The sequence below is a fragment of the Octopus sinensis genome, linkage group LG27 (assembly GCF_006345805.1).
Source record: "Octopus sinensis linkage group LG27, ASM634580v1, whole genome shotgun sequence".
Taxonomy (NCBI): Eukaryota; Metazoa; Mollusca; class Cephalopoda; order Octopoda; family Octopodidae; genus Octopus; species Octopus sinensis.
This window is the reverse complement of record NC_043023.1, coordinates 20,372,010-20,392,009: the sequence shown is the minus strand read 5'-3', so window position 1 is coordinate 20,392,009 and position 20,000 is coordinate 20,372,010. Positions and strand designations below refer to the sequence as shown.

General features: G+C 42.7%; 1 protein-coding gene across 4 annotated transcripts in view; it reads right to left on the bottom strand.

Moving 5' to 3' along the window:
- Nucleotides 1–20,000, bottom strand: part of LOC115225304 (IQ motif and SEC7 domain-containing protein 2) — a 118,947-nt gene that overhangs the window by 62,712 nt on the left and 36,235 nt on the right. For all 4 annotated transcript variants that reach the window (XM_029796246.2, XM_029796247.2, XM_036514368.1 and 1 more), the window contains exon 2: nucleotides 6,825–6,986. In XM_029796246.2, coding sequence (XP_029652106.1) covers nucleotides 6,825–6,986 — 162 coding nt within the window. The remainder of the gene's footprint in view (nucleotides 1–6,824; nucleotides 6,987–20,000) is intronic.

The following is a 20,000-nucleotide window of genomic DNA, read 5'->3' as shown; positions in this document are numbered from 1 at the left end:
ATGAAAGATCTAGACACGAAAATTCGCAGATAGTAAGCAACGAAATAGAAGGGTAGAGAGTAAGGAAATAAGGGACTTACCCAGCGTACCTGTTCGTCTAGATCACCACTGAACTAAACCCCCATATTCTATATGTGTGTGTATATATATCTCTTTTACTCTTTTACTTGTTTCAGTCATTTTGACTGTGACCATGCTGGAGCACCACTTTTAGTCAAGCAAATCGACCCCAGGACTTATTCTTTGTAAGCCCAGTACTTATTCTATCGGTCTCTTTTGTCGAACCGCTAAGTGACGGGGACGTAAACACACCAGCATCGGTTATCAAGCAATGCTGAGGGGACAAACACAGACACACACACACATATATATATATATGATGGGCTTCTTTCAGTTTCCATCTACCAAATCCACTCACAAGGCTTTGGTCGGCCCGGGGCTATAGTAGAAGACACTTGCCCAAGGTGCCATGCAGTGGGACTGAACCCGGAACCATGTGGTTGGTTAGCAAGCTACTTACCACACAGCCACTCCTGCGCCTATACATGCATATATATATATATATATATATATATATATATATATATATATATATGCACACACACAGACATATATATATACACACATAGACACAAACACACACACACACACGTATGTTTGTTTGCATATGGGTTTGTGTATATATAGCCACACACACAACACCTCTGCTACTGTAGATCTCACCTTACACCCCGGGCCACCTCTTCACCCCCTCCCCCACATCCACAACATCCTGATGCAAATGACATTAAGGAAGTTGACCCCACCCAGAACCCGGATTTAATTTATTAACACTAAGGTGGGGCGGTGGGGGGACTTAGAGTAATTAAGCAGAGCAAGGGGGGAAGTGGAGGGGAGGAACTGGTTACTAGAGAGGTATCGCGTTACCCTGGCAACCAACTCCACCACCATCGCCACCACTACCACCACCATCATTACAAACGAAACATTAAACATTACCACGGCAATCACAAATTTCTCCACCACCACCTCCTTGTCTCCCAATCTCAAACCCCTCTCAATGTCACAAGTCACATGATTAAAAACAACCCTTTAAAAAGAAAGCAGCCCTTGCCTGTCTTTTCCTACCCCTCAGGACAAAGTTTATAGAAAACACACACAGGTATGGCTGTGTGGTAAGTAGCTTGATTACCGACCACATGGTTCTGGGTTCAGTCCCACTGCATGGCATCTTGGGAAAGTGGTGTCTTCTACTACAGCCTTGGGCTAAGTCCTGTGAGAAGATCTGGTAGATGGAAACTGAAAAAAGCCCGTTGTGTGTGTGTGTATATATATTTCTTTACTGGCCACAAGGGGGTAAACCTAGAGGGGACGAACAAGGACAAAGAGATTAAGTCGATTATATCGACCCCAATATGTAACTGGTACTTAATCAATCGGCTCCGAAAGGATGAAAGGCAAAGTCGGCCTCGGCGGGATTTGAACTCAGAACATAGCGGCAGACGAAATACCTATTTCTTTACTACCCACAAGGGGACAAACAAGGACAGACAAACGGATTAAGTCGATTATATCGACCCCAGTACGCAACTGGTACTTAATTTATTGACCCTGAAAGGATGAAAGGCAAAGTCGAATTCGGTGGAATTTGAACTCAGAATGTAACGGCAGACGAAATACCTAATTCTTTACTACCCACAAGGGGCTAAACACAGAGGGGACAAACAAGGACAGACAAACGGATTAAGTCGATTATATCGACCCCAGTACGCAACTGGTACTTAATTTATTGACCCTGAAAGGATGAAAGGCAAAGTCGACCTCGGTGGAATTTGAACTCAGAATGTAACGGCAGACGAAATACCTAATTCTTTACTACCCACAAGGGGCTAAACACAGAGGGGACAAACAAGGACAGACAAACGGATTAAGTCGATTATATCGACCCCAGTACGCAACTGGTACTTAATTTATTGACCCTGAAAGGATGAAAGGCAAAGTCGAATTCGGTGGAATTTGAACTCAGAATGTAACGGCAGACGAAATACCTAATTCTTACTACCCACAAGGGGCTAAACACAGAGGGGACAAACAAGGACAGACAAACGGATTAAGTCGATTATATCGACCCCAGTACGCAACTGGTACTTAATTTATTGACCCTGAAAGGATGAAAGGCAAAGTCGACCTCGGTGGAATTTGAACTCAGAATGTAACGGCAGACGAAATACCTAATTCTTTACTACCCACAAGGGGCTAAACACAGAGGGGACAAACAAGGACAGACAAACGGATTAAGTCGATTATATCGACCCCAGTACGCAACTGGTACTTAATTTATTGACCCTGAAAGGATGAAAGGCAAAGTCGAATTCGGTGGAATTTGAACTCAGAATGTAACGGCAGACGAAATACCTAATTCTTTACTACCCACAAGGGGCTAAACACAGAGGGGACAAACAAGGACATACAAATGGATTAAGGCGATTATATCGACCCCAATGCGTAACTGGTACTTAATTTATCGATTCCGAAAGGATGAAAGGCAAAGTCTACCTCGACGGAATTTGAACTCAGAACGTAACGACAGACGAAATACGGCTAAGCACTTCACCCAGCGTGCTAAAGATTCTGCCAGCTCACCACCCTATGTGTGCCTGTGTTTGTCCCCACCCTGAAGCCCATCGCTTGACAAATGATGTTGGTGCGTTTACTTCCCCGTAACTGAGTGGTTTGGCAAAAAAGGAGACTGATAGAATAAGTACTAGGTTTACAAAGACTAAGTTAAGGGGTCAATTTCTTCAACTAAAAGTGGTGCTCCAGCATGGCCGTAGTCGAGTGGCTGAAACAAGTAAGAGAATCAAAGAAATAATAAACACATGCTGCTGGCTATCACTGACCTTGGTTGGGCAAGGAAGGAAGGCCTGGTGAGGAGATCAGTAGCACCCACTGACTTGGGATCAAATCTGGTTACGGCGTGCAAACCCTTATTTGTTTCAGTCATTTGACTGTGGCCATGCTGGAGCACTGCGTTTAGTCAAACAAATCGATTCTAGTTCTTATTCTTTGTAAGCCTAGTGCTTATTCTATTGGACTCTTTTGCTGAACCGCTAAGTCGCAGGGATGTAAACACCCCAACATTGGGTGTCAAGCGATGTCGGGGTGCGGGGAACAAACACAGACACACAAACATATACACACACACATATATATATATATACATACACATATATATACATATATACGACGGGCTTCTTTCAGTTTCCGTCTACCAAATCCACTCACAAGGCTTTGGCTTGCCTGAGGCTATAGTAGAAGACACTTGCGTGAGGTACCACGCAGTGGGACTGAACCTGGAACCATGTGGTTGGAAAGCAAGCTAATTACCACACGGCAGCATTCGTCCTAAACCAGGACTGCCTTGTTATGCTGGCAAACAGTCTTTACTACAAAGTACTGTTGCTGAATATCTCTCATTGTGAGATTTAGAAATAGTAATTTTCTAATTTATAAATCAGTGACTAGTTGTCACTTTGAAAACTATATATTTTGAACTGAATGGGAATTTGGCAGTCAAGTTTTATATATATACTAGCAGCATAGCCCGGCGTTGCCCGGGTATGTAAGAGCCCCTAGTAGGCAACGACTAATCCCAATCTAGTCCTTTCCCTCTAGGGAACGAAGGCGCATGTGTAGGTTGCAATGTCTTCTCTTCACTCGAATACTTCTGTGTATACGATGTTCCTAGCTGTCCTTTTGGGAGATAAAAAGGTCGAGTTGTGTCCCCTAGACAGAAAATGTGTTGCATATAAAAAGCTTAGATTCTCGACCCCATGTCGAATTTATCGATTTTTTTCAGAACTGGGGAAACTTTTCAAAATTTTCGCTGCGTTAGTTTTGAATTATGACATTGGGCTATGTGTGTGTCAAGTTTCATCAGAATCGGTTGAAAGCCGTGGTCAGGGTGAGGGTACAACCTGACAGACACACAGACAGACAAACTGCTGTTTATATATATACAGAGATAGAGATCTTAAATTTTTTAAATATCATTCGGACTGTATAACTTTTTTGTAATTGTGTTCTGTCCTGTAATGTCCTAATCTTTGTATCAATTTTTATAATCATAATAAAGAATTCACCTCTAGCCGAACAGTCATTCTGTGCTGATGAAGGGAAATAACCCGGAAATCGCGATACACAGATATTGTTTTGGGCTGAGTGGGGGTGCTAGATTCCCTTGTTTGAAAATATAAGGACACTGATCGTGCTGTATAGCCAGCTGGAGACGATGTCTCCTGGGGCTAAATTACAGCAACATTCGTCCTAAACCAGGACTGCCATGTTATGTTGGCAAACAGTCTTTACTCCAAAGTACTGTTGCTGAATATCTCATGTTGTGAGATTTAAAAATAGTAATTTTCTAATTTTTTATGTTTTGTCTACACGCCGTAAAACCCATTTTATCATCCTGTTTTTGTCTTTTTTGTTGTTGTATGTCATCCCTTGTGGCTGTCGCGTATAGGACGGATCTGGCTATCAGCTGAATCCATAGTGAAGATTGCCTCGCCGACCTCCTTTAACCGGGAGGGCAAGGCAGTTTTCCTGTGCCTAGTGGCTCTGGCGAAAGAGGTTGTATGGTAGACCCATTTGAAAGGGCTAAAGTCAGACACTTTCCTCTTTGGCCCAGGCCTCATCAACTTTTTCAAGTTTCACTTGGAAAGGAAGATGAGAGTAGAGAGGGAAGTGCTGTCCGATAGCAAGTTTTCTGAAAGGTGTGTGAATTGTGCAAGAAGGGCCAGTGTGAAAGGACCCATTCTGAGGATACACCTGTGATTTAAAAAGGTATTACAAAAGGAGAAAGGGGCTCTCTACCCCCCCTTTTGACCAGGCTCCCGTTGGCTTTTATGGGTTTTTACCACCAGGAACCTTTCAAAGCGCTTCCCCCTATTGGGAGTTTATCATTGTTAAATATTTTCCTTGTTATCCTGTTTTTGTACACGGACCTTTTTCAAACGGACAAAACCCTTTGTAACTTTCATCCTGTGTTTTGTCCCTTTATTTTATAATTAATTTTTGTCAGCCCTTGAGGCCAATAAAAGAATTAGTTATTATCAGGATCATAGTTATCAGCACCATCTGTTCCTTGTGATTCTCTAATGACAGCACCAGGTGTGCATCGACATACTTGTGGGAGGTGGGGTGGATGGGAGGGCCATGTGTGTATGGAGAGGAGGGTGTGGGAGCGGGGAAGCAGTGTGTGTGTGGTGGAGCGAGTGGGGAGGGGGGCTTGGATTGTGCGTGTGTGCGTGTGTGTGTGTGTGCATGCATATAGGACAATGTGTGTGTTTGATAGTGTATATGTATCTGTGTGTGTTGTGTGTGTGTGTGTTTGTATATGTGTGCTTGCAAGTGTGTACATGTGTGAGTGTGTATGTGCCTGAGCGTATGTGTGCATTTTGTGTGTGTGAGTGTATGTGTGAGTGTATGTGCATGGGTGTGTGTGTGTATATGTTATATAAGTCAGTGTTGTTGCTGTTATTTAGCCCCAGGTCATCTCTGATCCACTGGACCTGTCATTGATCAACAGGTGCTGACCCAGCTGTGACCTCCCTACAACCACAGTCACATTGTCTAATAAGTCCTTCTTCTGTTAATATCCTACTATGTAATTTCACTGCTATTTCTAGCAACGACAAAACACAGCAGGTGGCGCTGTTGCGGTTGTTTGAAAGTAGATTTATGGAGTTATTATTATCATTATTGCTATTATTATAAAGTTATAATAATAAAAGTACTTTGTGTACATAGATAAAGAGCAACAGCTGCAAAACAACCCTCCCCCATTCCTTCTTCGACCTACACAATCCCACCACAAACACTTCAGCTCAATTCCCACACATCTCAACTAAAAAATTCTAGCTTCCAAAATCCCGTCCCACCTCCTAAAGCTCTAAACCGCATCATAAATTCCTTATATCCCACAATTCCCAACCGCCCAACAAATCTCATACATACCCCACAATTCCTGGGCACCACACAAATATCCGGCATCCCACAATTCCCACACGTCCCACGAATTTCTTGCATCCTACCTACAATTCCCACATGTACCTCACAAATTGTTTCCATCCCACAATTCCCCCACATGTCCCACAAACCTCTTGCATCCTACAATTCCCCCACATGTCACACAAATTACTTGCATCCCACAATTCCCCCACAAATCTCTTGCATCCTACAATTCCCCACAAGTCCCACAAATCTCTTGCATCCTACAATTCCCCTACATGTCCCACAAATTACTTGCATCCCACAATTCCCCTACATGTCCTACAAATATCCTGTATCTCACAATTCCCACATATCTCTTGCAATCCCAGAATTCCCAGACACCACAGATCCATCACAGCCCACGAATCCCACACACATCACCGCAAAACCCGCATACATCCCCACAAATCATCAACCGTCCCCCCCTTCTCTAAAAACCCTAACCCACATCCTTAATCATATAAACTCCAACACCCAACACACCACCATCATCGTTAAACATCCGCTTTCCATGCTGGCATGGGTTGGATGGTTTGACTGAGGGCTGGTGAGCCAGAAGGCTGCACCAGTTTCTAATCTGATCTGGCAAACTTTCTACAGCTGGATGCCCTTCCTAGCGCCAACCACTCCAACGTCTGCCTTCCATGCTAGCATGGGTGGGATGGTTTCACAAGAACCGGCCAGGCTGAAGCCTGCCCTTCATAACACCAACCACTCTGCAGACTGAAACAAAACCTCAATTAAGGGCCAACCAACTAAACAATACTCACTCTAAAACTTCTTGGTTTAATGGATTCTGCAAATTTCCTAGGTACTCTCCAATCATCTGTTTGCTGAGTCCTTTGCGTGTAAGCAGGAATTTGGCAATATTTGCCGGTAAATGGTCGACAAAACCATGCTCAATGAGGAACCGTAGCCCCTTTTCTGGTTTTCTGAAAAAGAGAGAGAGAGAAAAAAGAGATTTAACTGGAGGGCCACATTGTGCTGGTGGAGTAAAATATAAGCATCACAGATATAAAACACAGACACACATATATTGTGAGATACAGGAGATTTGTATGGTGCTTAGGAATTGTGGGGCATGTATGAGATTTACTGGGTGGGTGGGAATTGTGGGACGCAAGGAACTTATGATGTGGTTTAGAGAGGCAGTTGGATGGATCTTCATCATCTGAAAAAGATTTTCTAACTAGAAAGGGTATGGCCTGGTCAGCCTGTAATGATATGCATAAGATCTGGTCATCAAATCTAAGTAGAGACTTCTAACTTGAAATCTTCAAAGCCACAGTCGAACCAATTCTACTCTATGGCTCAGAAACCTGGACGTTATCAAAGAAGCTTGAGAGGCGGTTGGATGGAACTTCATCATCTGAAAAAGATTTTCTAATTATAAAGGGTATGGCCTGGTCAGCCTGTAATGACATGCATAAGATCTGGTCATCAAATCTAAGTAGAGACTTCAAACTTGAAATCTTCAAAGCCACAGTCGAACCAATCCTACTCTATGGCTCAGAAACCTGGACGTTATCAAAGAAGCTCGAGAGGCGGTTGGATGGAACCTACACTCGCCTCCTTATGAGAGCGCAAAATCTCTCGTGGAGGCGCCATCCAACCAAAATGCAAATATATGGGAAACTGCCACCTGTGTCATCTCTTGTGAAAGGTAGAAGAGTCCAGTTTGCTGGACATTGTTGTAGAGCTGAAAACAAGGTAATTTCTACTCTTCTCCTCTGGAAGCCATCTACTCGCAATACCAGAGGGCGCACACTCTCCTACCCTGATGTAATCTCCAGGGATACAGGCATCAAGCAACAGGACCTCCGTGATGCTATGATGGACCGTGAAGTCTGGCGTAGCATGGTAAATTCCATTGTCTCGACCATGGTCGAACAATGATGATGATGATCTAACTATCTATCTATCAAATCTTCAAAGCCACAATCGAACCAATTCTACTCTATGGCTCAGAAACCTGGACGTTATCAAAGAAGCTTGAGAGGCGGTTGGATGGAACTTACACTCGCCTCCTTATGAGAGCTCAAAATCTCTCGTGGAAGCGCCATCCAACTAAAATGCAAATATATGGGAAACTGCCACCTGTGTCATCTCTTGTGAAAGGTAGGAGAGTCCAGTTTGCTGGACATTGTTGTAGAGCTGAAAACAAGGTAATTTCTACTCTTCTCCTCTGGAAGCCATCTACTCGCAATACCAGAGGGCGCACACTCTCCTACCCTGATGTAATATCCAGGGATACAGGCATCCAGCAACAGGACCTCCGTGATGCTATGATGGACCGTGAAGTCTGGCGTAGCATGGTAAATTCCATTGTCTCGACCACGGTCGAACAATGATGATGATGATCTAACTATCTATCTATCAAATCTTCAAAGCCACAATCGAACCAATTCTACTCTATGGCTCAGAAACCTGGACGTTATCAAAGAAGCTTGAGAGGCGGTTGGATGGAACTTACACTCGCCTCCTTATGAGAGCTCAAAATCTCTCGTGGAAGCGCCATCCAACTAAAATGCAAATATATGGGAAACTACCACCTGTGTCATCTCTTGTGAAAGGTAGAAGAGTCCAGTTTGCTGGACATTGTTGTAGAGCTGAAAACAAGGTAATTTCTACTCTTCTCCTCTGGAAGCCATCTGCTCGCAACACCAGAGGGCGCACACTCTCCTACCCTGATGTAATATCCAGGGATACAAGCATCCAGCAACAGGACCTCCGTAATGCCATGATGGACCGTGAAGTCTGGCGCAACATGGTAAATTCCATTGTCTCGACCATGGTCGAACAATGATGATGATGATCTAACTATCTATCTATCAAATCTTCAAAGCCACAATCGAACCAATTCTACTCTATGGCTCAGAAACCTGGACGTTATCAAAGAAGCTTGAGAGGCGGTTGGATGGAACCTACACTCGCCTCCTTATGAGAGCTCAAAATCTCTCGTGGAGGCACCATCCAACCAAAATGCAAATATATGGGAAACTACCACCTGGGTCATCTCTTGTGAAAGGTAGAAGAGTCCAGTTTGCTGGACATTGTTGTAGAGCGGAAAAGAGGTAATTTCTACTCTTCTCCTCTGGAAGCCATCTGCTCGCGATACCAGAGGCCACACACTCTCCTACCCTGATGTAATCTCCAGGGATACAGGCATCCAGCAACAGGACCTCCGTAATGCCAAGATGGACCGTGAAGTCTGGCGTAGCATGGTAAATTCCATTGTCTCGACCACGGTCGAACAATGATGATAATGATGATTAGAGTGTAGCGTGTAACCATTTTCAAATGGTAGCACCAATTTGCGGTAGCTGGCAATAAGACGTAATGTCGTATTGCTGAAGAAATATGATAATCATTTTCCCATGGGTTGAAATAACTGCTCAGATAGGAATTCTAAAAATTAGTTAAAGAATATTTATATATCTATATATCTTTTATCTTCTATTATATATATATATATATTCTCTTTTACTTGTTTCAGTCATTTGACTGCGGCCATGCTGGAGCACCACCTTTTAGTCGAGCAAATCGACCCAGGGACTTATTCTTTGTAAGCCTAGTACTTATTCTATCGGTCTCTTTTGCCGAACTGCTAAGTTACGGGGACATAAACACACCAGCATCGGTTGTCAAGCGATGTTGGGGGAGACAAACACATACACACATATATATATATATAATATATATATATATATATAATATATATATATATATATATATATGACGGGTTTCTTTCAGTTTCCGTCTACCAAATCCACTCACAAGGCATTGGTCGGCCCGAGGCTATAGCAGAAGACACTTGCCCAAGCTACTTACCACACAGCCACTCCTATATATATATCTTTTACCTTCTATTTGCTTCAATCATTTGACTGCGGCCATACTGGGGCACCACTTTGAAATTTTAGTCAAATGAATTGACCCCGGAACTTATTTCTTAAAGCCTAGTACTTATTTTATCAATATCTTGTGCTGAACTGCTAAGTTATAGGGATATAAACACATCAGCACCAGTTGTCAAGCAGTGAGGGGACACACACACACACATATATATATACACACACACGTGACAGGCTTCTTTCAGTTTCCATCTACCAAATCCACTCACAAGGCTTTGGTCAGTCTGATGCTATATTAGGAGGCCCAAGGTACCACACGGTGGGACTGAACCTGGAACCATGCGGTTGGAAAGCAAGCTTCTAACCACACAGTCACACATGGAAAGTTCAAATTTACAGGAAGCAAAAGACAAGGACAGGTGAGGGAATAGTTTAACGCTCAGGAGGAACGGAGAAGTCTTTCATGTTTTGAGCAGAAGCTCTTTGACGGAAAGGATAGCGAGGCGGAAAAGTGAAGAGCAAGCAAAAAGAAATGGAGAGAGGGAGAGAGAAAAAACTGTGTAGGGATATATGTAAATACTAGCTGTTGGACCTGGTGTTGCTCGTGTTTTCCAGCTTGAAGTTAAGCCCACCTCTGACCTTGTACTCATCATCATCATCATCGTTTAACGTCCGCTTTCCATGCTAGCATGGGTTGGATGGTTCAACTGGGGTCTGGGAAGCCCGAAGGCTGCACCAGACCAGTCAGATCTGGCAGTGTTTCTACAGCTGGATGCCCTTCCTAATGCCAACCACTCCGAGAGTGTAGTGGGTGATTTTATGTGCCACCGACACAGGTGCCAGACGAGGCTGGCGAACGGCCATGCTCGGATGGTGTTTTTTATGTGCCACAAGCATTTCCTTAGAGACTATTCTATCAATTTTGTTGGAATTTTACAGATGAAAAAATGCAAAAGCTGCAGGAAAAATAACACCATTATGGGAATTTCCATTCAAACTCCCGATTGAGCTCACAAAAATAGATGCCAACTGAGCATTATAGAGTTTTCAAAAAATTCCAGCCTTATTTGAACTTGAGGGCATGTGATCTACCTATGTGCCAAAAATCATTGGAATCGGTTGGACGGTGTGGGAGGAGTTCGAGTAACCCCAAACACACCACACAGACAAACACCATTACACATTTATGAATATAGATTTGAGGGGCTGCTGAAAGGTTCCTGACTTTAGGTAAAAAAAAAAAAAATACAAGATCAGTTAATTATGATTTTATGCAACATATTCCCCTCTCAGATTTACACTTGTTGCAGTGGCCTTTCAGGTTTTCTAACTCAGAAAGTTGGGCCTCTGAGACAAAATGTACATGATAACACTTCCAATCGGTTAAAGATCAAAAGCCATGAGAGCCACTGCCTGGTACTGCATCAGGGCATTTATTATTATTATTATTATTATCATTGTCGCAAGAATGGCAAGTATGAAAGGACCCACTCTGAGGATTCACCTGTGAAAAATTAAAAGGAAATATAAAAGGAGAAAGGGGCTCTCAACCCCTTTTTTGACCAGGCTCCTGTTGGCTTTTATGGGTTTTTTCCACCAGGAACATTTCAAAACACCTCCCCCTATTGGGAGTTTATCATTGTTAAATATTTTCCTTGTTATACTGTTTTTTACACGGATTTTCGAAACGGACAAAACCCTTTGTAACCTTTTGTCCTGTGTTTTGTCCCTTTATGTTATAATTAATTTTTGTCAGCCCTTAATTATTATCATTATTAAGGCAGAGAGCTGGCAGAATCGTTAGCACACTGGGTGAAATGCTTAGCTGCGCTTCATCGGTTTTTGCATTCTGAGTTCAAATTCCACTGAGGTCGATAAAGTAAGCCCCAGTTTATCCCTAAGGGGTCGATGTAATCAACTTAACCCCCTCCATCAAAATTTCAGATCTTTGCCAAAAGTGAAAAAAAAAATGACTATAGGACTACAAGAGAGAGAGAGGGGGGGGAGGGGAAGAGAAGTGTAAGACAGTGAGAGAGGGGGAGAGAGAGAGAGGAGTACAAATAGTGAAAGAGAGGCAACAGCAATGGTGGGGGGATAGGAGAGGGGGAAAATATAGGAATGTGGAAGGAGAGACAGTGCAGGGATGGTGGTGTTGTCGAGGGAGTAGTGTAGTAGTAGTAGTAGTAGCTGTGGTGGCGATGGTAGTGGTGGTGGTAGTTGTAATAGTGATGGTGGTGGTAGTTGTAGTAGTTGCTGTAGTGGGGGTAGTAGTAGTGGTGGTAGTGACGGTGATAGTGGTGGTGGTGGCAATAGTGATGGTTGTGGTGGTAGTAGGGGTTTTGGTGGTGGTTGAAGTAGTGGTAGTAGTAATGATTGTGGTAGTAGTAGTAGTAGTAGCAGTAGTGGTGATGGTGGTTGAAGTAGTGGTAGTAGTAATGATAGTGATGGTGGTAGTAGCGGTGGTGGTTGCGGTGGTAGTGGTAGTAGTGGTAATAGTAGCGGTGGTGGTTGTGGTGGTAGTAGTAGTGGAAGTGGTGGCGGTGATGGTTGTAGTAGTAGTAGTAGTAGTGGTAATAGTAGCGGTGGTGGTTGTGTTGGTAGTAGTAGTGGTTCTGGTGGTTGTTGTGGTAGTGGTTGCGAAGGTAATGGTAGTAGTGGTGGTAATAGTAGCGGTGGTGGTTGTGGTGGTAGTAGTAGTGGTTCTGGTGGCGTTGTGGTAGTGGTTGCGAAGGTAGTGGTAGTAGTGGTGGTAATAGTAGCGGTGGTGGTTCTGGTGGTTCTGGTGGTTGTTGTGGTAGTGGTTGCGAAGGTAATGGTAGTAGTAGTGGTGGTAATAGTAGCAGTGGAGGTTGTGGTGGTGGTAAGTAGTAGTGGAAGTAGTGGCGGTAGAAAGAGTGATGTAGTAGAAACTGCAGTAGTGGCGCTGTGAAGCTGCGAGGTTGTAGTAAGAACAGTAGTAGTAGTAGTAGTAGTAGTAGTAGTAGTAGCAGCAGCAGCAATGCCGATAGTAGCAACAGCTGTATTGGAGAACAGCTGAGGTGGTGGTGGTGGCGGTGGCGGCGGTGTGCACCGGTATTGTAGCGGAGTTTACAAACAGCTGCGGCAACAGAAGTGCTACAACACAACACCACCGCCTCCACAACCTGCGGTGGCTGCAACAGTATGTGTAGTAGTAGTGGTTGTTGTTGGTGGTGTAGTAGTAGAGACATGACATGGCTGTCAAAAGAAAAACTGTAGCAGCAGAATGAGTCATGGTAGAGAGAGAGAGAAGGAGAGAAAGGGGAGAGAGAGAAACAAAGACAGTTTGTGTGAGAGAGAGAGAGAAAGAGGAAAGAGAAGGAGAGAAAGGGGGAGAGAGAGAGAAAGAAAGAAAGAGGAGAGAGAAAAAGGAGAGAGAAGGAGAGAAAGGGGAAAGAGAAGGAGAGAAAGGGGAAAGAGAAGGAGAAAAAGGGGAGAGAGAGAGAAAGAAAGGGGAGAGAGTGAGAAAGGGAGAAAGTTTGTGCGTGTGAGAAAGAGAAAAAAAGAAAGACAGTTTGTGCGTGTGTGAGAGAGAGAGAGACAGGGTGAATGGAGAACATACTGACATATGTATCAATTATATATATATATACATATATATGTGTGTGTATATATAAATATATATATATATATACACACACATAAAATATATTATACACACACACATATATATATACATACATATATATATATCTATAAATGACCGTTATTATTTAACGTCCGTTGTCCATGCTTGGCATCACATACAAAATCTGTCTATCTCTCTCTCTCTGTGCCTATCTTTCTATCTATCTACCTATCTCTCTCTCTCCTCTCTCTCTCTCTGTGTCTGTCTGTCTTTCTACCTATCTCTATCTCTCCCTCTCTCTCTCTCTCTGTCTGTCTTTCTGTCTATCTATCTCTTTCTATCTCTCCTTCTCTCTCTCTCTCTGTCTGTCTCTCTCTCTGTCTGTCTTTCTATCTCTCTCTCTCTCTCTCTCTCTGTCTTTCTTTCTACCTATCTACCCATGTCCGTCTCTGTGTCTTGTGTGCGTAAAATAGTGAAAGCCGTATTTGACAATGAAAGGAAAGAAGAGAGAAACGGAGCCGGACGAAGTGGTTTCGTCAGCCAACTTTTAGCCCAGTCGAGAAGATATTCACCCGAGAGTACAGGAATACACACACACACGGATAGACAGACAGATAGATAGACACATAGATATACATACATGGAAATGGATAGCTATATAGACACAAAGATAGATAGACAGACAGATAAAGAGAGAGAGATAGATAGATAAATAAATTAAGAGGGATAGAGAGAAAGGCAGATGGATAGAGAGAGACGGATAGATAGATAGATAGATAGATACAGATAGCTAGCTAGTAAGGTAGCTAGAGAGAGACAGATAGATGGATAGATAGATAGACAGAGACAGATAGATGGATAGACAGAGACAGATAGATGGATAGATAGACAGAGACAGATAGATGGATAGACAGAGACAGATAGATGGATAGATAGACAGAGACAGATAGATGGATAGATAGACAGAGACAGATAGATGGATAGATAGACAGAGACAGATAGATGGATAGACAGAGACAGATAGATGGATAGATAGACAGAGACAGATAGATGGATAGATAGACAGAGACAGATAGATGGATGGATAGATAGATAGATAGATAGATAGACAGACAGAGACAGATAGATGGATAGATAGACAGAGACAGATAGATGGATAGATAGATAGACAGATAGATAGACAGATAGATAGACAGATAGATAGACAGATAGATAGATAGATAGATTGATAGTTAGACAGAGACAGATAGACAGAGACAGATAGACTGAGACAGATAGATAGATAGAGAGAAAGATAAATAGATAGATAGACAGACAAAGACAGATAGACGGAGACAGATAGACACAAAGATATAGACAGACAGACAGACAGATAGATAGATAGAAAGAAAGATAGATAGACAGAAGGATAGACAAAGACAGACAGCTAGACATATAGACAGACGGACAGACGTGTAGATAGATAGGTAGGTAAGATAGGTAGGTGGGCAGAGAGTCAGACAGAGAGAGGTTCTATCTATCTAGAGAGAGAGAGACGAAGAAAGACAGAGGTAGACACAGAAACCTCCACCCTCCGCACCCCGGTCGCCATCCCACTATTTCTGTCAGCCTCCTCCTCATCTGCGATTGTTCTCCAGAAAAGATACCGATTGAGCCATCACCAAGTTTAATGGTGACTGCTGATGGCGGGTGGGGCATGGGTGGACGGCCGTTATTGTACATCGCTACACATCGTCAACAAACAATTATTTATACCGACACATGGACACACATACACATACATTAATAAATTATACATACGTATTGATACACGTACACACACTTTATACACACGCACACATAGAAGCGGGTATATATACGTAGACGTCGTCTGTACACATTATTATACATTGTCTGTTTGTCTGACAAAGAAACTACACAGATTATATATATACGCACACATTATTATTACCCTATTTTATTATATACACACACATATAGAGACATATATACACATACACACACACACATATATACACATACACACACATATAGATACATATATACACATACACACACATATAGATACATATATACACATACACACACATAAACATACATATATACACACACACACACATAGATACATATATACACAAACACACATATATAAACATACAGACATATATATATAGATACATACACACACACATATAGATACATATATACACATACACATACAGATACATATATACACATACACACACATATACAGATACATATATACACATACACACACACATATACAGATGCATATATACACATACACACACACACACATATACAGATGCATATATACACACACACACATATATATAGATACATACACACACACACACACATATATACACATACGCACTGCTGGCCATTAGGGTCTGAAGAGACGTTGCAAAGCTAAGCGCTTCATGGACGTGAAACCCTGGCTAACCTCATAGACCAGCCATAACTAGCTTTAATTACTTTATATATATATATATATATATCTATTTCTTTACTACCCACAAGGGGCTAAACACAGACGGGACAAACAAGAACAAAGGGATTAAGTCGATTATATCAACCCCAGTGCGTAACTGGTACTTATTTAATCGATCCCGAAAAGATGAAAGGCAAAGTCAACCTCAGCAGAATTTGAACTCAGAATGTAACGACAGACGAAATATCTATTTCTTTACTACCCACAAGGGGTTAAACACAGAGGGGACAAACAAGGACAGACAAATGGATTAAGTCGATTATATCGACCCTAGTGCGTAACTGGTACTTAATTTAATCGACCCCCGAAAGGTTGAAAGGCAAAGTCGACCTCGGCGGAATTTGAACTCAGAACGTAACGGCAGACAAAATACCTCTTTCTTTACTACCCACAAGGGGCTAAACGCAGAGGGGACAAACAAGGACAGACAAATGAATTAAGTCGATTATATCGACCCCAGTGCGTAACTGGTACTTATTTAATCGACCCCGAAAGGATGAAAGGCAAAGTTGACCTCGGCGGAATTTGAACTCAGAATGTAGCGGCAGACGAAATATGGCTACGCATTTCGCCCGGCCTGCTAACGATTCTGCCAGCTCGCCGCCTTCAACTTCATATATATATATATAATGTACTCCATTGGTTGCGACGACGAGTGTTCCAGTTGATCCGATCAGCGGAACAGCCTGCTCGTGAGATTAACGTGTAAGTGGCTGAGCACTCCACAGACACGTGTACCCTTAACGTAGATTCCATGTGACACAGAGTGTGACAAGGATGGCCCCTTTGAAATACAGGTACAACAGAAACAGGAAGAAAGAGCTAGAACAAGTTGTGGTTGAGATGTATAAAACCCTTAGCCCCTTTTGAGTGTTGGGCCTCACAGGGGCAATGTGGCCGATGCCAGTGTCGTATAACTAGCACCTGTGCCAGGGGCATGTAAAAAGCACTTTTCAAGCATTGGGCCTCGCGGGGACAAGACCAAATGGCTGAAACCCTTGGCATTATGCTGCGCTTGAGTGGAAGACCCATCAAGCCAAGAGAAATCATAGTGGTGGCAGAAATAGGTGTCACACGACTGGCACTTGTGCCAGTGGCTTGTAAATGCACCCATTATACTCTCGGAGTGGTTGGTGTCAGGAAGACCATCCAGCTGTAGAAACTGTGCAAAATCAGACTGGAGCTCTCCCAGCTTGCCATCTCTTGGTCAAACAGTTCCACCCATGCCAGCAGGGACAATGGATGCTAAATGATGATGATGATGAAATGTAATGCTTATATTTATTCACCTTGTTTTTGAGTTAATCCCGCATTATCTCATAGCTTAAAGATTTCAATGATGTTGTTTATTTTTAGAATGACATTGAAGGGTAGGTGTGAGAGGCTGGATCTGGCCAATCTGAAGACAAAACTAGAAGAACGTTTGGGCCAGATTAAATGCTGAAGGGATATGTCATCCTCATCGTTTAATGTCCACTTACCATGCTGGCATGGGTTGGACGGTTTAACAGGAGTTGGCCAGGCAGGAGCTTGCACAAGACTTCTGTGACTGTTTTGACCGGACTTTTACAGCTGGATGCCCTTCCTAACACCAACCACTCAGCAGAGTGGACTTATGCTTTTTACCTGGCAAAAGCACAGTCGAGGTCAGTTTTGGCAAGGTTTTTACAGCCGGATGTCCTTCCTAAAACCAACCACTCAGCAAAGTGGACTTAGTGCTTTTTACCTGGCAAAAGCACTGTCTCAAGGTCAGTTTTGGCAAGGTTTTTACAGCTGGATGCCCTCCCGAACACCAACCACCCAGCAAAGTGGACTTAGTGCTTTTTACATGGCAAAAGCACAGTTGAGGTCAGTTTTGGCAAGGTTTTTACAGCTGGATGCCCTTCCTAAAACCAACCACCCAGCAAAGTGGACTTAGTGCTTTTTACCTGGCAAAAGCACTGTCTCAAGGTCAGTTTTGGCAAGGTTTTTACAGCTGGATGCCCTCCCGAACGCCAACCACTTTACAATGTTGACTGGGTGCTTTTTATGTGGCACCTGCACCGACAGGGTGACCAAGCAACCTGCAACACCAAAAATCTTTAGAGAGGGGAGGTGGGCATTGGAAGAAGTGATCCTGAGTCAGATGAGAGATTATAAAGCGAGACAGAAACAAAACAAAAAACAGGGGTCTCACTGTAGAGGGGTTACTGCTGCAAAGGAATATGCAATGTTTAACCTCTTAGCGTTCAGGTTTCTCAGCCAAACTTAATGACGTGGCCAGTTTAAATGAGAAAGAAAGAATAATGTGCATCCATGTTATCTCTCTCTCAAATGGTAAGACTTATCTGTTCTCACTCTTTTAGATTAATCAGGCATTATTTCAGAGCATTGAGATTTCAAGGACAGGACTTTATTCTTAGAATGACATTCTAGAGTAGAGACTGTGAGGAAGCCTAAGTGTATATCATTGTACAGAGAGTCCTATCGCATGGGAGTATGGTCAGATCTTGCCAACCTGAACATAAAAAGAGGGGAAATATTTTGGCTATGGTCAATTTAAATACAAAAGGGATATATATATATATATATATACATATATATACCGGAGTAAACACGTAAATGTGAAACAAGGTGGAAAAAAGAGTACTCAAATACCAGTGGTAGAGTAATATGCTTTATTTAAAGCAGCAGAAAATTCAACAAAACCTGTTACTCTGAGTTTCCCGTTGCCGTTCATCGGACAGTTTTTGCTGAACGGCAACGGGAAACTCAGAGTAACAGATTTTGTTGAATTTTCTGCTGCTTTAAATAAAGTATATATATATATATATATATATATAGATCATCATCATCGTTTAACATCCGCTTTCCATGCTAGCATGGGTTGGACGGTTTGACTGAGGGCTGGCGAACCAGATGGCTGCACCAGGCTCCAATCTTAATCTGGCCAAGTTTCTACAGCTGGATGCCCTTCCTAACGCCAACCACTCCATGAGTGTAGAGGGTGCCTTTTACGTGCCACCAGCATGGGGGCCAGTCAGGCAGTACTGGCGACTACCTCGCTCAAATCTTTTACACATGCCAATGGCACAGGTGCCAGTAAGGCGATGCTGGTAACGATCACGCCCGAACGGTGTTTTTTACGTGCCACTGGCATAGAAGCCAGATAGCTGCTCTGGCAACGATCACACTCGGATGGTGCTCTTTATGACAACAATCCGTGGTCTGTCTATCTGTGCGTGTGTCTTCTAGGATCTCGGGTATCCTCCATCCGATTGCGCTCAAATTTAATATGTAGAATCCGACGGTATCAGGGTGTGTATAAGACTTGAAAAAATTACAAAAATCGATTCCAGGTGAGAATTCGATCGATAAAGCCGTGGGAACGTGCATTTGTATGCACAAGTACATCAGCTGTATATAAGTATGTATGTATATATTAAATTAGAGATAAAAACCACTATTAGGCAAATCAAACAGTGAAAATCATAAACCAATACATAGAAATTAAAACATCCGCTTTCCATGCTAGCATGGGTTGGACGGTTTGACTCTGGGCTGGCAAACCAGATGGTTGCACCAGGCTCCAATCTGATCTGGCAGTGTTTCTACAGTCAGATGCCTTTCCTCACGCCAACCACTCCGAGAGTGTAGTGGGTGCTTTTTAAGTGCTACCGGCACAGAAGCCAGTCAGGCGGTACTGGCAACGACCTCGCTCGAAAAAAAAAAAAATTAATAATAATAATAAAATATATATATATAAAAATTTATAAGTATAAATTGTTAATTTAAATAATTTTTTAAATTTTAACTTTAAATTTTATATATCTTTATCTTTATATATAAAAGTTGTGTGTGTGTGTCTGTCTCCTACGATTTAGATTCCTAACTACTCCCACATTTTGTGGTGCAGTTTAACCAAAACCAGGTATCTTATAGTCGTGATTCATATCGAGCCCTTCTGGGTATTAGCGCGCGTCTACGATGAGTCTACGATTTAAAAAAAATT